The sequence below is a fragment of the Nothobranchius furzeri genome, chromosome 12, assembly GCF_043380555.1.
Source record: "Nothobranchius furzeri strain GRZ-AD chromosome 12, NfurGRZ-RIMD1, whole genome shotgun sequence".
Classification (NCBI taxonomy): Eukaryota; Metazoa; Chordata; class Actinopteri; order Cyprinodontiformes; family Nothobranchiidae; genus Nothobranchius; species Nothobranchius furzeri.
The window spans coordinates 36,271,857-36,290,271 of NC_091752.1; the positions used below are offsets into that span (position 1 = coordinate 36,271,857).

At 41.8% G+C, this 18,415-nt stretch overlaps 1 protein-coding gene and 1 long non-coding RNA gene across 2 annotated transcripts in view; one reads left to right on the forward strand and one right to left on the reverse strand.

Moving 5' to 3' along the window:
* Nucleotides 1-18,415, forward strand: part of LOC139062122 (uncharacterized) — a 175,784-nt gene that overhangs the window by 70,737 nt on the left and 86,632 nt on the right. The window lies entirely within an intron of this gene.
* Nucleotides 1-18,415, reverse strand: part of spock2 (SPARC (osteonectin), cwcv and kazal like domains proteoglycan 2) — a 54,683-nt gene that overhangs the window by 12,777 nt on the left and 23,491 nt on the right. The window contains exons 3-6 of the mRNA XM_015975986.3: nucleotides 7,024-7,138; nucleotides 6,460-6,565; nucleotides 2,350-2,458; nucleotides 2,094-2,228 (exon numbers count right to left, since the gene is read on the reverse strand). Coding sequence (XP_015831472.1) covers nucleotides 2,094-2,228; nucleotides 2,350-2,458; nucleotides 6,460-6,565; nucleotides 7,024-7,138 — 465 coding nt within the window. The remainder of the gene's footprint in view (nucleotides 1-2,093; nucleotides 2,229-2,349; nucleotides 2,459-6,459; nucleotides 6,566-7,023; nucleotides 7,139-18,415) is intronic.

Here is an 18,415-nt window from a genome sequence, read left to right on the forward strand (position 1 = left end):
AGATTAAACTGTTAAACTTGGCAAACTGAAATAACAGGTATTTAGACATTTTAGCTGTCCAGATTTTTAGACAATGTTCACAGATTGAAGTTTTTTTTTTTTTTTTTTTTTTTTGCTATTTAGCATTATTTTTCTCTATTCTTCACTTACTTTTTGTGCTTTATTTGCTTTTTGGTGCTTTTTGCTTCTACATCTTTCAATACATTCAGCTCATTTTGACAGTTTTGCTTAATTTCAGCTTCAGTTCAGCTGTTCAGCGGCTTCAGCTCACAGTTTCAGCTATCCAGCATTCAAACAGCATTTATGCAGTAAATGCAATTTTTCTAGTTAAATATAAATTACTGGAATTTCATGATTTAAAAGACTGGAAAATCTTACAAACTAAAGCCAATTTAGGTACTCTGCCAACAAACATTCAGGAGATATTTGAAAAGAGAAGTAGTAATTACATGCTGAAAGAAACTGATGTGTTTACAAAACCTAGATTTAGAACTAAAATTAAGGAATGTAATATATCTGTAAATGGTGTTAAATTATGGAATAACCTTAAAAGGGAAATTTAAAAAACTCTTGTCATTTAATATATTCAAAAAATGTACCAAATTGAGTGTACTAAATAATTATGAAAATGTAAATTAAATCAATGATCATGATCGCACTGGAATTAAGAACAGGAAAAAGTTCTAAATGAATCTGTATGTCTGTCTGACAAATGGAAATTGTATATAAATAGATTATTTCTTCTGGAAAAGGGGGCAGAAATTATAAGATGTTTTTCTTCATTCTGCTCCTTTTCGTTCAAATTTGATTTTTTGTCATGTATATCTTATTGTTTATATGTTTTATTTGTTTTTATTTTGAATGAAATAAACGAAAAATAAAAAATGACTTTACTTCATTTTAAGTTAGGACAGTTGTGCCCAAATAAAGAAAAATATCTCAAAATTAAACCTCAGATTTGTCATATTTTGACATTTTGAAGTAGAGTTTGATGTATAATTTGTGCATAGGTTAAAGTTGCATCATTAAAAGAGCAATAACCAAATTACACACAATGGCAGGCCAATAAAATCAAACATCAGTAACCAAATCTATACTTTTACTTTCTTCCTCCTTTTCACGACCCATTTCACTTTCCTTCACAATCTTTTCTTGCACTCATTGCTTTTTAAAAAAACTTTCTTATGTTATTTTTCTACTCTTTATTAGTCAAATTTGTGAGAGCATAAATGAAACGCAACACTAAAGAGCGCAAGTAAGCAAACAAGCCATCTCCACGGAAACTGCAGCATGTCACCAATATGAAAAGTCTTTGATTGTAGGAAAACAAAACTAATTAAAATAATTAAATCAAGCGCCCATATTTAAAGGTCAAGTGCTGCATTTGAGAAGAAAACAGCTTTATTGAAAAGGGTTTATGCTGTTTGTTCATTTCATCTCTATTTTCTTTCTTTTATAAAATAGCAGCTAAAAAAGTAGTAGCATGGAGCAGGAATAAATGCACAGTCAACCTAGATTTTGTCCCTGGAAAAGTGTTTTTTAATCAATCACAACTATAGAGAACAAGAGAGGGTTGTCCTGAATTAACATCCTGAACTTGTGAATCACTAAATGTATCAACACCACATATTAGGAATGTAATGCTGCCTGTCCTCAAGGCTCAAGATTCAACCTTATTCTTTCAGATAAAATCCCAACTGATTTAAAAGATAAAAAGCCAAGATAAAACCAGTCCAGTCCAGTGGGAAGACATAATGTAAATGTCTGAGGTCATTTGATGTCACCCAGACAGTAAAATACTAGTTTTTCAGTCAACTTGAAAATTAATTGGTCTTTTATGAGATCCTGGAAAACCTAATCTACTCTAGAGGTTGTGTTTTCTGCTGTCGGGCTTTAATATGCATAACATTATTATGATCCCCCTTTCAAACAGCTTCTGTCTGTTGTCTAACAATAATGTCATAACTTTGAGTTTATTTTTTCCAAATCATTAATCTAACTAGATAACTAATGATTTGTGAACCAGATAATCGTCCCAGCAGCATGCAAATGGGAGCAACAACAGGCCTCCCTCGTATACTCAGAGCTCTAACCTGATGTGGAACTGGCTGCAGTAGCTCTGGCTCCAGGTTTGCTGTTGTTGTTCTGCTTGGCATTGCTCTGCAGAAGCTGGAACCAGTCCCTCAGACGCTCGCCGAGATCGGACAGATCCTGTCCGGTACAGCTCTCTGCACATACGTACATTTTTGTTGCTCTTATTTATGTGATTTGAGAGGGCATTTGTAAAGGTTTAGTCTAAAGATGAGACATTTATTTGTTTATTTATTTTGTCAAAGATTCTGATCTTACCACGTTTAGCCTCCTTGGTTTCTGGAGCTGCAGTTGGACAAGGACACAGACCTGAACACTTCAGAGTGAGATCCTTCCCTGTAAGACACGCCTGCTGCTCCAGCTTGCACTGCAACGTACATCCGAACATACATTCATTAACACACACACACACACACACACACACACACACACACACACACACACACACACACACACACACACACACACACACACACACACACACACACACACACACACACACACACACACACACACAAAGCAGCACGCCAACAAGGGGACACAAAGGTGAACTAAAATGAGTTATTGCTGCAATATAGATCAAATATTCATGAGGCGGCTGACTGTAAGCTGCGATTCAAATCCGAGACCTGCCCCTAAACGTGCCATCCAGCCTCAGCTCACACACAAGGTCAGGAGCAGAGATCCAAAAGACAAAGCATTAATCAATAAACACACAGGACTCTGTCACCACAAGCCACCAATTGGTCCCTGTGAGGCTACACATCAGGGCTCATTGTGTCAGTTTATCCCCCGAGAAGATCTGCTCAGCTCCGAGTGGAAGAAGGAGTTTTTACCCTAAATACACTTTACTACGTCTGAACATGAACCGCAGATTTGAAGTGGTGAATAAATATATGTGTGTGTGTGTGTGTGAGCAACTCCTCACTCTACACAGTTGCAAATTGCATATGCTGTAAGCAGAACATACAGATACATTTACATAATAATTACTGCCTCATCGAGGGGAACGCAGTGTTGTCTGTTCACACGCTTTAATCATAAAAATACTCGAGGATTGTTTTTGGCCATCTGGAAGGGATAAAAATAAATAAAACAAATACATTTTCACCTAATCAGGTTTAAAGTAGAGATAGACTGATACACCTCTTTATTAGAGTCAAACAGCCACATCTGTGGGTAGCCTGGTGCTGCTCTTGAATTTGATCTAAATGTAAAGGTACATTACTGAAAAACACTTTTTTTATTCACCTGTTTTATAACTTATCGTTATATATATCGTTTTATCGTTTTGTTCGGTTAACTCTGTGTCATGTCCTGTGTCCAAGACCCTTCCATGTCCCCGCTCTCCTCTTGTGCTTCCTGATCCCTTAATTCATGTGATCATTCAGCCTTTACATTCATCCCCTGTTCCCAGCCACTCCTCAGCCCCAGTACTTCATTGTTCTCTCCTTTTATAGACTTGATCTTATTATAGATTAGAATTATGTGGTTTGCTTAATAGTTTATGGTTTACTTTACTCCCCCCAGCCTATTAGATTCAGTTATGTTGATGTTTTTGTTTTATTGTGTCCTGTTTTCCCTAGTTAAGCTTTCTGTTTACCTTTGCCCCTAGTTTTTAGTTCATCAGTTTATCCTTATTTTTCTCCTGCTCTCTCCCTGGGTCCCTGCATTAGTTTTATTTGGTTCTTTTGTTCCTCTCTTATTCTCTGTTTTCTGTTTTTATTAGTTTAGTTTATTCATTATTATTATTATTATTATTATCATCTTTAGCTAGTCTTAGAGCATTTGGATTCTGTTATTCTTTCTTATCTTCCCCGTTTAGATTATTCCACTCAGCCATCTTTTATAGTTGCTGTGTTTTATTGTTTAGTCCTGTTTCGTCATCAGTTCTCCTCCTCTTGTGTTTTATATCACCTCCCACTCCTCTGTCAGTTAGGCCTGGAATATACTTGCTTTTTAGCCTCGTGTTGAAGCAGGCAGCAGGCTGTCTGCACCGAACTGCACTGCAGGTAGTACTGGAGTGTTCCACTAGGGGGCACGGTAGAGAACTCACACCGGATAGAGTCCCGGGTTTGTAGGGTACAACCAACACATGAACATGGCATTGGTAGAAAAGATCAAGTAACTGCTTAATTTTGAGATCACGACAGAAAAAAGACAGCAGTGATATCGTAGATAGTATGGAAGACCTATACACCAGAGACGGAGTAACCATGGTGTGTGTCTCGTTCGTTTTGTCAACTCCGCCTACTGGTTACTCGTATGTTGCAGTGTGAATGCGTCACGTTATTTTTGGGGGATGCGCACTGTAAAGAATGGGTCGTTTACATCTTACTTATGAACCATAAAATGTGAGATTCCATAGAAATATGAAATATAAATCTGATGGATCTTTGAATATTTTAACCAGAAGATCAGAACGTTTTATTGCAGGGATTAGGTGACACGTCGTATTAACTCCAAGGAAAAAGAGGGAGAGTCAGGTTTATAATAGTTAAGAAATTTATTTCTACACAATTTAAACAAGACTAACTCTGTGTACTGATGGACTAAGGTGGAGTGAGATGTGATGAATGATGATGGTGTGTGTGTGGAATGTTATTCAGAACCAGCGGATCTGGAGAAGCAGTTAGTTCTGAGTGGGAGTGAATGTTTCGCTCTAAACTTTGGTTGGAGATTTATAACACACATGAAACGCCATCTGTCGGTCTACGTACGCAGGGGAAGCCCCCATTAGATCCAGAATGCTAAGGTCCTCTTGGACCCTCTTTGGAACCGAAGCCGGTAGAAAAGCAGTGGTGCCGACCAAACTAGTCTTGGAATGCTTCCAGGTCACGGCAGGTTATCACTGGCGTCTCCGAGACCCTGAAGGGGTCGTGAGGTTCAGCTTTTATTCTGAAGGAACCGTTGCGGTCAGGTGTAACATGCAACAGATTTTATCCAGCTTGTCTAGGTTATTTTGGCTGAAGAGGAAGTCCGGATGGCCTGTCCGAGACTTCTCTAGAACGCTTTGAACTAAAGAAAAGGTGTCGTCGGATAGTTTATATAATTGTCATATTTTGGTTTACTGACGAATCAGAATTTGACATGCAAAAGAGGGTTTATAAAAACACCACAGAAAACCACGCCTTGCCAGAAACGAAGGTTCTGATTGGATCAGACAAAAGGAAATGTGTCGTGTGACTTTAGCATTACGTGTCATCAGTGTCTAGTGCAAATGTCCAAGATTATAATTACTTGTAAAATACTACTGATCATAGGATTATAATATCAAGTAATAACATTGTCATTTCACAGATTGATTGAACATTGGGCTCACATTATTATTGGCAATAACAAACATTGTTGATTATCTATTTATCAAGAGAGTTCTTCGTCCTCGTCTTGAGCTGTAACAGAGGTGAAGCAGTTCAGATGAGCAGAGTGCATGAAAGACCGTGGCCACTATCTCATGTAGATTAGGCCTGTGTCAGAGACTTTATGTCTCTGCTCGAGCAGATGCAGCAGATCATGACCTTTAGGTCAAAAACAGGACATTTATGACGCTACAGCACAAACAAAGCTCCAAATTAATGCAAGTTACGCGAGGCAGCCATTTTAAACACGAGAACGCATCAAAAAGCAAGTATATTCCAGGCTTAAGCCACACCTGTAGGCCCTTGTCATCATTACCAATCATCTCACTTGTTCCATTGTCTTTGTATTCACTCCCTGTCCGTTTATGCCCAGCTCAGTTCCCAGTTCCCTGTCCCTTCCTCATCCTGTATCTCTGTTCTGCTCCAGGTCCTGGTCCTTGTAAATAAAGACTTTTACATGTTTGACCATAACCGGCTGCCTCCTGGATCTCATCTCTACACCTTCCTGCATTTGGGTCCTACCTTACCAGCAACACTCTGACACTCTGGTTAAACATTTCATTTTAATTTTGAGCACAAAACTAAGACTCAACAGTTGGTTAAATTCAAAAACAGATCCTGAGCAGGTTCAGAGGTGTTGTGCATCCACTGTGTCATTTTAGCATGCAGATAAGCTAGAAAACTCCACAGGTGTCGACCATTGGCTGTCCAAGACCTCTACTTATTGGCAATGGTGTCAGCAACAGAAAAACCCATGTCAGTCGATCTCTAGTTTAAAGGAAAGAAAAACATTCAAAAGATCGAGTCAACATAAATGAACAGAAACACAAACTGTAGCATTACGTTGTCATTTAAATTTCACCAAAACATGATATATAAAAACATTTCCTCTGCTATTTAAAAAATAATCATAACAATTTGAAGACATTGTGAAACAATGTTTTCACACCCACAAAAACATTTAACCACAAAGTTCTGTTCCACTGGTGTGTACTTGTACGTGTTGCACCTTGGAGGCATAGTTGTGTCCGTCTGATCCGCACACAGGCCCGGTGGAGGAGATGGGACAGGGTTGACAGTTCCCATCGGGAGACCGGAGAGTGGGCTGCTTCAGTCTGCAGGACGGAAGACACGCAAACACTTCAGCCTCATTGTGTCCAGCTGAGACAAGGATTGTTAATTCAGAGTTCAGACACAGCAGCTCCGAGCTGAGCATGAGCGCGTGACGCAAACATCCTCCTCCATGTTGTCTGAATGTATTAGCTTGTCATTAAACAGCAGGATGTCGTGCCACTTGAACGCACAAACATCATTCCCACTCTGGCCTGCAGCTAAACGCAATCCAGTCAAGCAACCACTGTAAACTGCTTGTGTTGACCTCAAGTCAGCGTGTGTGAGGACATTTTTACATTTGGGGAATTACTCAGTTTCCGCTCCTGGGCAACACACACATACACACACACACACACACACACACACACACACACACACACACGCACGCACGCACGCACGCACACACACACACACACACACACGCACGCACGCACACACACACACACACACACACACACACCTGTGTTCAAGCTTCTTGCGATTGACGCACACAGCTCTCTGGTAGCCCTGGGCGATGCACACCTTGTGTCGGCTGCACTTAACCTTCTGACAGGGGTCCTTGGTGGTGTCTACGTCTGGGAAAAACACAGAAAATTAGACGCATGCAGTAATATTCCCACTGCTACACTTTTGATCCTTTTCCATATATTTCTCTGCCAATCATTTTGCTCTCGGTCTCAAATCCCACGTGGCGTCACTCAGCATAACCTGAGAGGTCTGAACGATTACAGCCGTGCAAGCGCAGTTGTTCATGTGCTAACGTGGATTTACATTCTGGAGCTTTCAGTCATTTAGTAAGGAACAAAAAAAATTTATGCCACATAACAATTAAAATGAATGTCTTTTTAATCTTTTTTTTTGCTCCATGATCAGAGTTGAGCAGCCATGACAGATGCGTTACAAAAAAATGTGCGTGAGGATCGAAGTTAACGGGAATCCCAAAGGAAGCTAATAGGAACTTCAAAAGGGAAAATTCTGATTGAAATATATTTTCCAAGAAGTAGTTGCATTACCATTTTCTGTAAGAACATGGTCCAACCACCCTAAAGTGCAACCAAGTTGTCTCACTTCCCTTTTGAACTCCTTAATGTTTCCAAACACAATAAAAAAAATATATTTTTATTTTCAGTAGATCCTACTTTATAAATCTGAACCTTTTAAAGCGTTTTGTTTGCAAGAATTTCCCCCCAACAATTCTCTCACAGCAGGTGACGAGAGCCGTCTGTGAGTGATGTGTTGCCGTCTGATGAATTTTCATAGTGAGACAGAGCAAAAGCAGATTTAGAGATTTGCATGTAATTTAGTCGAGCTTTCACGCTAAGAATCATAGCTGAGAAGTGACATAATCCGAGGAGGTGGAGAAATGTCATGAGAAATCCATAATTGTTATGAAAAACTTTTCCAAAAGGAACTGGTTTCCACATAAAGTTTAGCAGATCATGACGAAGCAGCACGTCCTGGAGATCTAGACAAATCGTAGCATTAGCAAAAGATTCAGTCCAGTCACGCTCCATAGTACCCTCAGCAGGTCTACCATTGGCCCATGATTTCAGGTCGGGCCAATCACAGCGCTTTATTGCCGTGTCTTCACTATGACAGTTCTGAGAGAAGGAAAAGTAAATGGTAAAAGGCCTGTATTTTTATAGTGTCTTCTTAGGGTTCTACAACCCCGCAAGGCGCTTCATAACACAATCAGTCATTCACACATTCATACACTGGTGGGGATGAGCTACGATGTAGCCACAGCAGCCCTGGGGCACACTGACAGAGGCAAGATTGCCGAGCACTGGCGCCACCGGTGCCTCTGACCACTACCAGCAAAGTGACCGGGAAGATACGGCGGCTTTGTCCTCTCAGCTGTTGCATCTTCAAGAAAAATTGGCCCTTTCAGGACTTTGTTGAGACGTCAGCATATCGCCACTACGTCGGCAGTGAGTGATGTCACTGATCAGCACCAAAAGGTGTCCACGGACTTTGTTAACATTAATAAAGTTTTATTCCGTCGATATGCATCCTAATTTAAATCATTCAGGGGACCGTGAGACCAGCTGTGTGAGGAAGCATTGTTTTTTCATGGTGCTCTGAGACCATAAAGTGCAGTGAATTAGGGCCTTGTGTATGTGTGTGTGTGTGTGTGTGTGTGTGTGTGTGTGTGTCTGTGTGTGTGTGTGTGTGTGTGTGTGTGTGTGAGGGGGTGTTCCAGTTTAGAAACGATGATTTCAAAGCAGTTTCAAAACTGCTTCTTTTCTTTTTCTTCCATTCTGTTTCATTAGCAACTCGTCCAGTTATGCCGATTGTTTTAGCGACGTCTGACATTTCCTAGTGGGATACAACCAATTCAATTCAATTCAATTCAATTCAAGTTTATTTATATAGCGCCAAATCATGACAAGAGTCGTCTCAAGGCACTTCACATAATAAACATTCCAATTCAGGTCAGTTCATTAAGCCAATCAGAAATAATGTGTCCTATATAAGGAACCCAGCAAATTGCATCAAGTCACTGACTAGTGTCAGTGACTATACAGCAATCCTCATACTAAGCAAGCATGCAGCGACAGTGGAGAGGAAAACTCCCTTTTAACAGGAAGAAACCTCCAGAGAACCAATCAGCAGGAGGTAACTAGAAGTCCCGCCCAGAGTCTCTACCTGGCCACTCCATGTATCTACCCCAGTTCAGGTAAATGGTACTCCCATGGTTCCTGAAATGGCCCTGAAAGCAGTTCCTTAGGGCCGACCCGGTGAAGTAGAGACGCACGCATGCCACAAAGTTCCATTAACCTGAGTTCTGTCCATGAGTCATGGCCAGACTGTGTTAACACATATAGCTTGCCAGGCTAGCAGGTTTTAGCTACAATATAAAAACTGGTCATTTATCTTACTTGCGTGGCAGTTTTCAAGGTTACAGGTGGAGAAAAGCATTGAAAACATTAACAACGCACATAAGCTCATGCACCCACTCACGCAGATGATCTCCAATTTATTAATGAGATGTAAAACTAGTCGTGGCGTGATAGTACTCTATTTAATAAGTAAATTTTTCTTTCAGTGATGTGCTTTTTGTCACACCTGGATGTCAGATTTAATTTATTTACTTGTCTATATTCAATACTAGACATAAGCTGACTAAAGCTTCTCACAATCGAGGCTAAAGCCTTGATGTCTTGTTCACTCTGCCTCCTTTAACAGCTAGAGCCGGGTCTCAGCAATTCACACACACACACACATGCGCGCGCACACACACGCGCACACGCACACGCGCGTGCGCACACACACACACACACACACACACACACACACACACACACACACACACACACAGTCAAATGTCACAGCTATCTGGTCCAAACAGGCCTCCTGGAGCCGGACCTGGATGTGTCCCTCTATTGTTTGTAGCGTGGCCTGGCCTTTCACTCACCTATGCTATCCATCAGCCCGGCTAACAGATGTACGCTGTATCTGCGGGCTTCATCAAAGTGACCAAGCTGCTTTTTTTCATCTCCCGCTCTCACTTTGTGCTGCTTTATGGCAATATTATGATGAACCTTAGAGGTCCCTCATGCATTTCTTTGCGCAGGAGGTCATGTTGTTTTTTGAATAACTTTGGCTGTGTTGATGCAAGTCTTTTTTTTTTTGCTCTGGTGTGTGTTTTTGGGTAAGTTTACTAAAAATAAAATGTCCCCCCTCTACTCCATTTAAAACATTGTATAGACAAAAATGGAACATTGAGGTCCCTGGACATTTTTTGGTGCTATAGACTCCCATTCAAACAACATTTTTCTAACAAAGCTAAATATCACTATAAATATTTTTTATTTCACTCCACCTGTGTGTGCATTTTCCACCAAATGGCATGAAATCTCTATAAATGGCAGGACATTGATTTATAATACACTTTAGTAATTTATGTTTTGAAGATTTTGTGGCCCCTGGATTCACAATGCAATAATTATTTGAACAATTATTGTTTGAGTGTGTTTTAGAGATGTCATAGACTAGTGGGCGTGTGTGTTTTCATAATTTTTGTGACTATGTTTTTTTTTTCAGTTTTCATTAGAAAAATCAGTTCTCACCAAAAGTCTAATATCTGTCATGGTCTGTGTCTCTTTGTGTTCCTCTTGTGTCCCCTGGTCTTCAGCCCTCCAGATATTCCCTCTCAGGTCCTGTGTTCCTTCAGTCTCCCCACCATCATTTCCATAGGTCTGTTATTCCAGTTTTGTGTGGTGTGTGTGTTTATGTCCTCCTCCAGCTAGGTGTGTGTGTGTGTTTGTGTTTATGTCCTCCTCCAGCTAGGTGTGTGTGTGTGTGTGTTTATGTCCTCCTCCAGCTAGGTGTGTGTGTGTGTGTGTGTGTGTGTGTGTGTGTGTGTGTGTGTGTGTGTGTGTGTGTGTGTGTGTGTGTGTGTGTGTGTGTGTGTGTGTGTGTGTGTGTGTGTGTGTGTGTGTGTGTGTGTGTGTGTGTCCTTTCCCAGTTAGGTCTGGTGTCCTCTCCTGCTCCTCCTCCCTGATTAGTTATCACTTTCACCTGGTTCTCTCCCCTCACACCTGCAGCTCATCATCCTCCCATTATGCCCCAGTGTATTTAAGCCCTGTGTCTTGTCGGTCTATTGTTGTTTGTATTTCTTTCAGCGTTCGTTCGTGCTCTGTCTGAGCCTTTTTTGGTCTCCAGGTTTTTGGTGCTCTAAGAGAGCTTTGGGTGTCCTGTGCTCCAGGACTTTTGGACTTTAGGCTCGCTGCCTTGGATTTATTTTTCGTTCTTCCAAAATAAAGGGATTTTACCTCACCAACTTCTGCCTCGAGTCATCCTGGGTAAATCTGCATATTTGGGTCCCAAACATCCCCTCAACGTGACAATATCAGGGCAAAATTCTAAACAACAGATTTGTGTGTGCTTTTTGTGTGTGTTTCTGCACACATACATGCACTTATAACTCAATGCAATTGACAAATTACCAGAGGAAAGATTTTTTCATGCTTTGGTGGGTGGTGGAGGTTGGGGGCGGGGCTTTCTGTGTCACTGTAAGACTCTTTGATCTACACCAAAACTTTGTGGTAGCTAGATGTAAACTGAATATGCTGCAAATTTTCTAGTTACCAACTTATTTACTGTTGCAAGTTGTAATGCCAACAAGAATCCAACTTTTTGAACAGATCAAAGCTCATGAATCAACAGCTATAACTTCAAAGATGCAGCCTGTAAAATCAAACCCCTGCATCAGTCGATGTTTACTCTTGTGTCCTTGCTGAAAATGCTTATATAGACGGTTCAGATTGGGATTAGTTTTTTCCTCAAAAATGGCATGACGTCTCAATGTATCACAAGCCTGTGAACTTTTTTATGAGCTAGAAGCCCAGCAGGAACCAACAGTCTCCAGCAGGGAAAGCTTGTCTTCTGACGACGACTCTGTGGACTCGGAGCATGAAAGTTTTGTCCCAGTAGGCCCCTGACGAGGATGGGGAAGAGGGAGAAGACTCTGATGAAGAGATGGAGGAGGGAGGGGTAGATAATTCTCCATGGGGTTCAAAGAGCGGCATGCCGCAGGAGAACCGTCATTTTTGGCGAGAAAATATCCCGTGTCCCGGTGTCACTCAGTACGCCGTGAGCCATACAGAAAGCATTGAGCATTGATTCAATTTTTTATTACGGATTAAATCCTCAACCCGATCGTTTGCCACACGAACACGGAGAGGATCCGGAGAAATGTCGAGTGGATGTTGATTAATGTGTTGGAGCTGCGGGCATATTTTGGGCTGCTGATCCTGGCTGGAGTGTACCGCTCCCGGAGCGGAGACGGGTCGACCAGCAGCAGAGCAGCCCTCCAGAGAAAGAGAGGAGGATGAAAGATGGGTGCCATCTCTGCCAAGGCAAGTGAAGCATGTTTGCCCGCTTCTGCTCCGAATGTGACCTGGCTGTGTGGAAGGAGCACTCCACAGTTGTGTGCACTGTTTGCAGGACACACACACACAACCAAATCCAGCAGACGAGCTCACATCACTCCAGTTTTACAGTCTCTCCACTGGCTCCCGGTAGAATATAGAATACAGTTTAAAGTTTTAGTCCTGACCTATAGAGCTCTTAACAACCAGGCTCCAAGCTACCTATCTGAGCTTTTATCCCCACACACCACCTCTCGGAACCTTAGATCCACATCTGAAAACCTCCTGGCTGTTCCTCGAACCAGACTGAAAACCAAAGGGGACAGGGCCTTTCAGACTATTGCACCCAGACTTTGGAACAGTCTACCTTCAAATCTCTATCTTTAAAGGTCTTTAAAAATCATCTAAAGACTCACCTTTTCATCCAGGCGTTCCCTCCCTAAATGTTTCAAAAAGATGGCTTTGTTTGGGTTCACACCTTCACTTTGTTTATACTCATGATTTAATTTTCTATTTTATCACTGCTATTGTTTTTTCTGATGTTTTTATTGGTTAGAGGTATTTGCCCTGATCTTTATCATGTTGTACAGCGCTTTGTGATTTATATCTGTGAAAGGCGCTATGTAAATAAACTTTTACTTACACACACACACACACACACACACACTTTGTTGTTCCAAAAAACTTTCAAATGACTATCATTGTTTGAGCATTTTTCTGTGCGAGGGACCTGGATGTGAGTTTTTCTGAATATCTGACTCTAAGACAGAGAAAACAAAAAATACTTCTTGCTCATTTGTGACTCTCTAGAGCCCTCACAATTCACCCCCAAAAGAAGTCCTCTGGACATAACACACGAAAAACGATTTAGGTTTTAATTTTTTATAACGTTGATTTTTTTCACAACATTTAGCGCTAAAACACTCAATTGTTTTTCTATGTTTGGTGAGGACTGAAGATAAGAAATGAATCTGTGAAAAAAAATTCACTTTTGAATTATTATATATTTATTTTACATTTTGCTAAAATGCATTTTTTTGTGCGAGGGTCCCCAGTGTAGCTTTTTTTAAGGAATCTCCAAGGGTTAAGCTGGCAGGCTTATCATCCCACCTCCTGTGCTTTCCTAGTGAATACATTAATGCTGCAGAATCTGAAGGATTATTGAGGCCAGATGACGAATATCTGATTTGAGAAGCAAATCCAAAACAATACAATGAAGTATCAGGGCCGAGCCGCTTGTGGAGCTGACAGGCTGACTGCTCTGCTGCTGGACATTATTGCCTCAGAGCTGACATCTCATCCATTTAGACCGTCAACAGAGCAGCCCTGCACTCAAATCGCTCCTTATCCCAGTCGGCTTTGATTGTGTATCTCCGTATTTGGTGTCACCACCCAGCCCTTCCTGCTCCTTTTCTGCTCTCTCATCTTTTGTCATCTCCTCCTTTCTTTTCTTTGCAGGTTTGATTTTTCACTCCCATCTAATCCACACGAGTGAACCAGCCAGATCAGGGTGCCTACTTCTAAAATTGATATATTAGGACAGAATCCTTTAAGTCTTTAAAATATTACACAGAATAAGAAAAAGGGAAGCTGCTGCAGCGAGAAACAATCTTGTTTTCTAAAAGCTGAACATTCCAGAGGAATTCTTGTTCCTAGCGAGCAGCTACACTGCTGGCACAGTGTTGTGTTGTGAGTGCAGAAGCATAAGGTGGCTGCTTGAGCCTCATGTTAACTTAACAAGCTTCCACGGATTAAAGCGGTGCCTGCAATGATGACGTTTCCATAGCAACAGGCTCTCAGCGGTCTGGGAATCATTTCTTGGTTGACTGTGATTTGCAGTTCAATCTGCTGCTTCTCAGAACTCTCTCCCTCAACTGTATTTGAAAATCCCCGTTGTCTGACTGCATTTACAAATCAGCATTTCTCCCACGTTTTTGCATTCCTTCAACCTCTCCTCATGCAGTTTAAGACTTTACCGACTCTGCTTTCACAGTGTTGGTCTGCCTGTTTGGTGCTATTTATTTATTGGCTGCATGGTGGCGCAGTTGTTGCAGGTTCGAAACTCGGCTGCGGCATTTCTGCGTACTCCGGTTTCCCACACAGATCACAACATGCCCTATAGGTTATAAATTGTAAGTCGCTTTGGATCAGGGGCGGCGTTAGGCCGGGCTACTTGGGCTGAAGCCCCGGATGTTTCATGGAAAGCCCCGGATCTAAATCGCGGAAGTAACATGCAGTACCAAAGTCCAACAGAGAGGGAGCAGCTGGCAGTAGTTTGTATACAGTCTGCCTGAGCCTCCACCACTGAAGAAGAAGCCCTTCAGCAGCCGGCTTCTTCTACACTCTCTGCCTGAAACGCATGTGTGAAGATGGACATAAGGATGTTTTTTAGACCAAAAGTACAACGACAGAACCCCAGCTTTGATGAGACTGGTGTTGACTCAGGTTTGTGAGTCTTATTTGAAAATATTTGTTGTGCTGCTGGTCTGCCTAAAGTTGGCTTATCAGATAACGTTGATGGAGAAAGAAAGGGAATATTTACTATCATCTCACACTAAACACTAACAGGAACAATACTCTGCCCTGAAAATGCTTAATATGTAGCTTCAGATTAAAAATTATGTGGTACAAGACAAATATATATGATGTTGACTAGTGCGTGTCACGTGTGTGTGTGTGTGTGTGCGCGCGTGTGTGTTAAGCCCCGGATCTTCTTCAGTCCTAAATCCGCCCCTGCTTTGGATAAAAGCGTCTGCCAAATAAATAAACATAAACATTTATTTCCCCCATGTGTCCACTTTATGCCATTCAGTCCCCTAAATTCAATAATTTGCTTTCTAAAGATGTTCTCCTTAGTCAAAAAAACAACATATGCACAGATGTAATATCTGCAGCATTAAACCTCCTGTTCAGATCTATCGGTGCTTCAGTGGATTACGAACAAATTGAGTGAGGTTTATCCCAGCAGACTGAAGATAACAGAAGCCACCTCCTCCTCATCAGACCATCTATCCATTATTTCCAAAGTCTGCCTCTAATGTCATCAGAGGTGAGTAATCGTCTAGGTGGCACAACTCAGAAAATGAATAAATCACTGGAATCTATTATTTTGAGGGCTCTTGATTTAAAAAATAACTAAACTAACAAAAAGCAATGCTACAATTAAGGTTTGTTACACAGAGGTACCAAACAGTGGGGTTTCTATAGGAATGTCAGATACAGGGAGAGATCCGTTTATCGTAGAGCTGAATTGGTGAAGAGTCTGAGCCGTGAAGGATTAGGATGTCTCTTTTAGAGTTGCTGGTGTGTCTCCTTTTTCTGGGTTATTTGGAGGTTTTTACATAACAAATGAAATCATCCTTTGAAAACTGCATTGCATATTTACTCAGGTTACCATTGACTGACAGTGATATTTGTTTGCGTATCTAAGTTTGATGAATAAAGCAAGAGCAGAAGGAATATCTGTGATGGAAGAAATGCGTTTTTTGTGTGTCTACGACGTCAAGAGGTGTTAAACTCTAAACCTCAGAGTGTGGACTCAGCATGTTCTCCTATCTTCTATTGATTTAAAGCTAATGATTTTCTGCAAAGTGTCTATTCACCATTCACCTGGCCTCTGTGGCTGATATTGGCTACAAAAGATCCAGTTTTTTTATTGGAAAGTGTCAAAGAATCAGGTCTTTTCTTAGTGTGGCACAAGAGCCTCCGAGCATTGGTGTGTATCAGCTTGTGTGGGTCTGTGCACTCTTACAAGCCTAAATTACAAGAGCTGGCCTGCAGTGTTTACTGTCTGAGCATGAAGTGATTCAATCAGTGGCTAGATTGATGAATCAACTGCAGAAATCAACGGCAAATTACCTCGACGTCTCCCTCGCTCTGTTCAGCGCTGAGTTAAGAGCAGTCAGTCACCGCAGTGCCTGAATGCAAATGTACACTTGGGTCTGTTGTCAGCTTTGGAGTGTTGGCATATCTGAAGCTCTGACTTCCTCTGCACGGATGTGGTGCGGTGTGTGCTGCCGGGCTGAAAAATGACGCCTGCAGGCTCAGAAAGAGACTAAAGACATCACACTGACTTAGAGACCTCTCGAAGAAACAAATCTCCTTGTTCTTCTTCACTTCATTAGGCCGCTCATAAAGGAAGGCAGATAAAGTGCTGGAGGTATAACACTCAAGTCAAAAGAAAGAAAAGCTCAGAGCTGTGTGAAATAAAAGGAAACGCGTCTTTATGGGCGCACGCAAATAAAATGCATTAGGTCAGGTTGCCCATCTGTTATTATTAACATTTGATTCTTCGAAACCTTTGAAAGTGAGACATCAAGAGGAGTTCAGAACCAGAATCAGAAGGTTCTTATTATTAAATGTGCGAGAAATCACAACATTAGGAAATTGCTGTGGTACTTGGTGCATAAAAGAAGGATAAAAATAACAGACAAGCAAGTACAGGAAGTAAGAATATAATCATGATAAAATAATATAAGGTGGTAATACTTAGAGAAGTTGCTACCATAAACAAGACAGTGTAGGTACTGATCAGAGCGGATCAGTTAAGGTACACATGCAGCACAGGGTCATGTTTCTGAAACCAAGCGACTGAGTGGGCAGCCCTAGGATTGTCGTTCATGAGACCAACAGCAGAGGGGAAGAAACTGTTCTTGTGGTGAGAGGTTCTGGTCCGAATGGATCAAAACCTCCTGCCGGATGGGAGCAAGTCAAAGAGACTGTGTCCAGGGTGACACGTGTCAGCTGTTATGCGACCTGCACTCCTCAATGTCCTAGAGGTGTACAGGTCTTGTATAGAGGGGAGTTTGCAGCCAATGACTTTCTCAGCAGAGCGCACAACACTCTGCAGCCTCTTCCAATCCATGATGGTGGCTCCAGCATACCACACCGTGATTGAAGAGGTGAGGATGGACTTATCGACTGTGCTGGCTTGTTGAATTTCTTCAGCTGCCTCAGGAAGTACATCCTCTGCTTGGCCTTTTTATGTGACAGGGGTGATGGTGGGCTCCCACTTGAGGTTTTGGGTGATGGTGGTGCCCATGGACGTAATTTTCACTTTAGAAGTGGGGGGGGGGGGGGGGGTATCTTTACAGTATGCTCTAATGGGAAACAGGCTTCACAACAAACGGTTGTTTTCCGCTTGGTCCTAGAGCTCAACCAGTGTCAATTTAATATAGCGTAATGTTGTTTTTGGATGGTAAAAAGTGCAGGGGTCAAAACATGACTTTGGAAAAAGTGCCCCCCCCCCCCCCCAAAAAAAAAAAAAATTACGTCCATGGTGGTGCCAGCTGAGGTGGCTCGGGCATCTAGCCTGGCCTGCCAGACTCGCCCTCTGTTTAATTCTGCACACAGAAAGAGTCTGGTAAGTCAGGCAGAAAGGACATGAGGGGTGGGACTAGGCAGCTCAAAAATAACCATTTGAAAAAAGGAAGGAAATGCTGACTGTACCGCACGGCGCTGTAATTTTTTTAGCTGTAGTAAAAAAAAAAAATGGCGCAAACATCGTTTTTTCAGAAGAAAGGCTTTTAGCGCCTCAACTTGTTGTGGTTTTAAAGTCATTCAAGTCATTTAGAACAGAGGAAAGAGCCGCAACGAACTCCGCCATTGTCTTTGTTGTTTCTGAGAAACTGAGCGTCGCTGTGTGTGAGACTTCCGCGACGCTGTAGTTTTTTAGCTGTAGTCAAAAATGGCGTCTGACGACAGTGCAAACATCTTTCTTTAGAAGAAATGCTTTTAGTACCTTTACTTGTTATTTTAAAGACGTGTCCAAGTAATTTAGAGCAAAGGAAAAAGCTGCAGCGAACTCCGCTTCAGTCGCCATGTTTGACAAACTTGGCGTTATGGTGTGTAATGCACACTACTCAGCGCTGATTGGCTTGGTTAGAATTCTCAGGGGGTGGGGTTATTTGAATAGGAGAGTTCCCAGACCCTTTCTCTGTGCAGAATGAAACAGTAAGAGTCTGGCAGGCCAGGCTA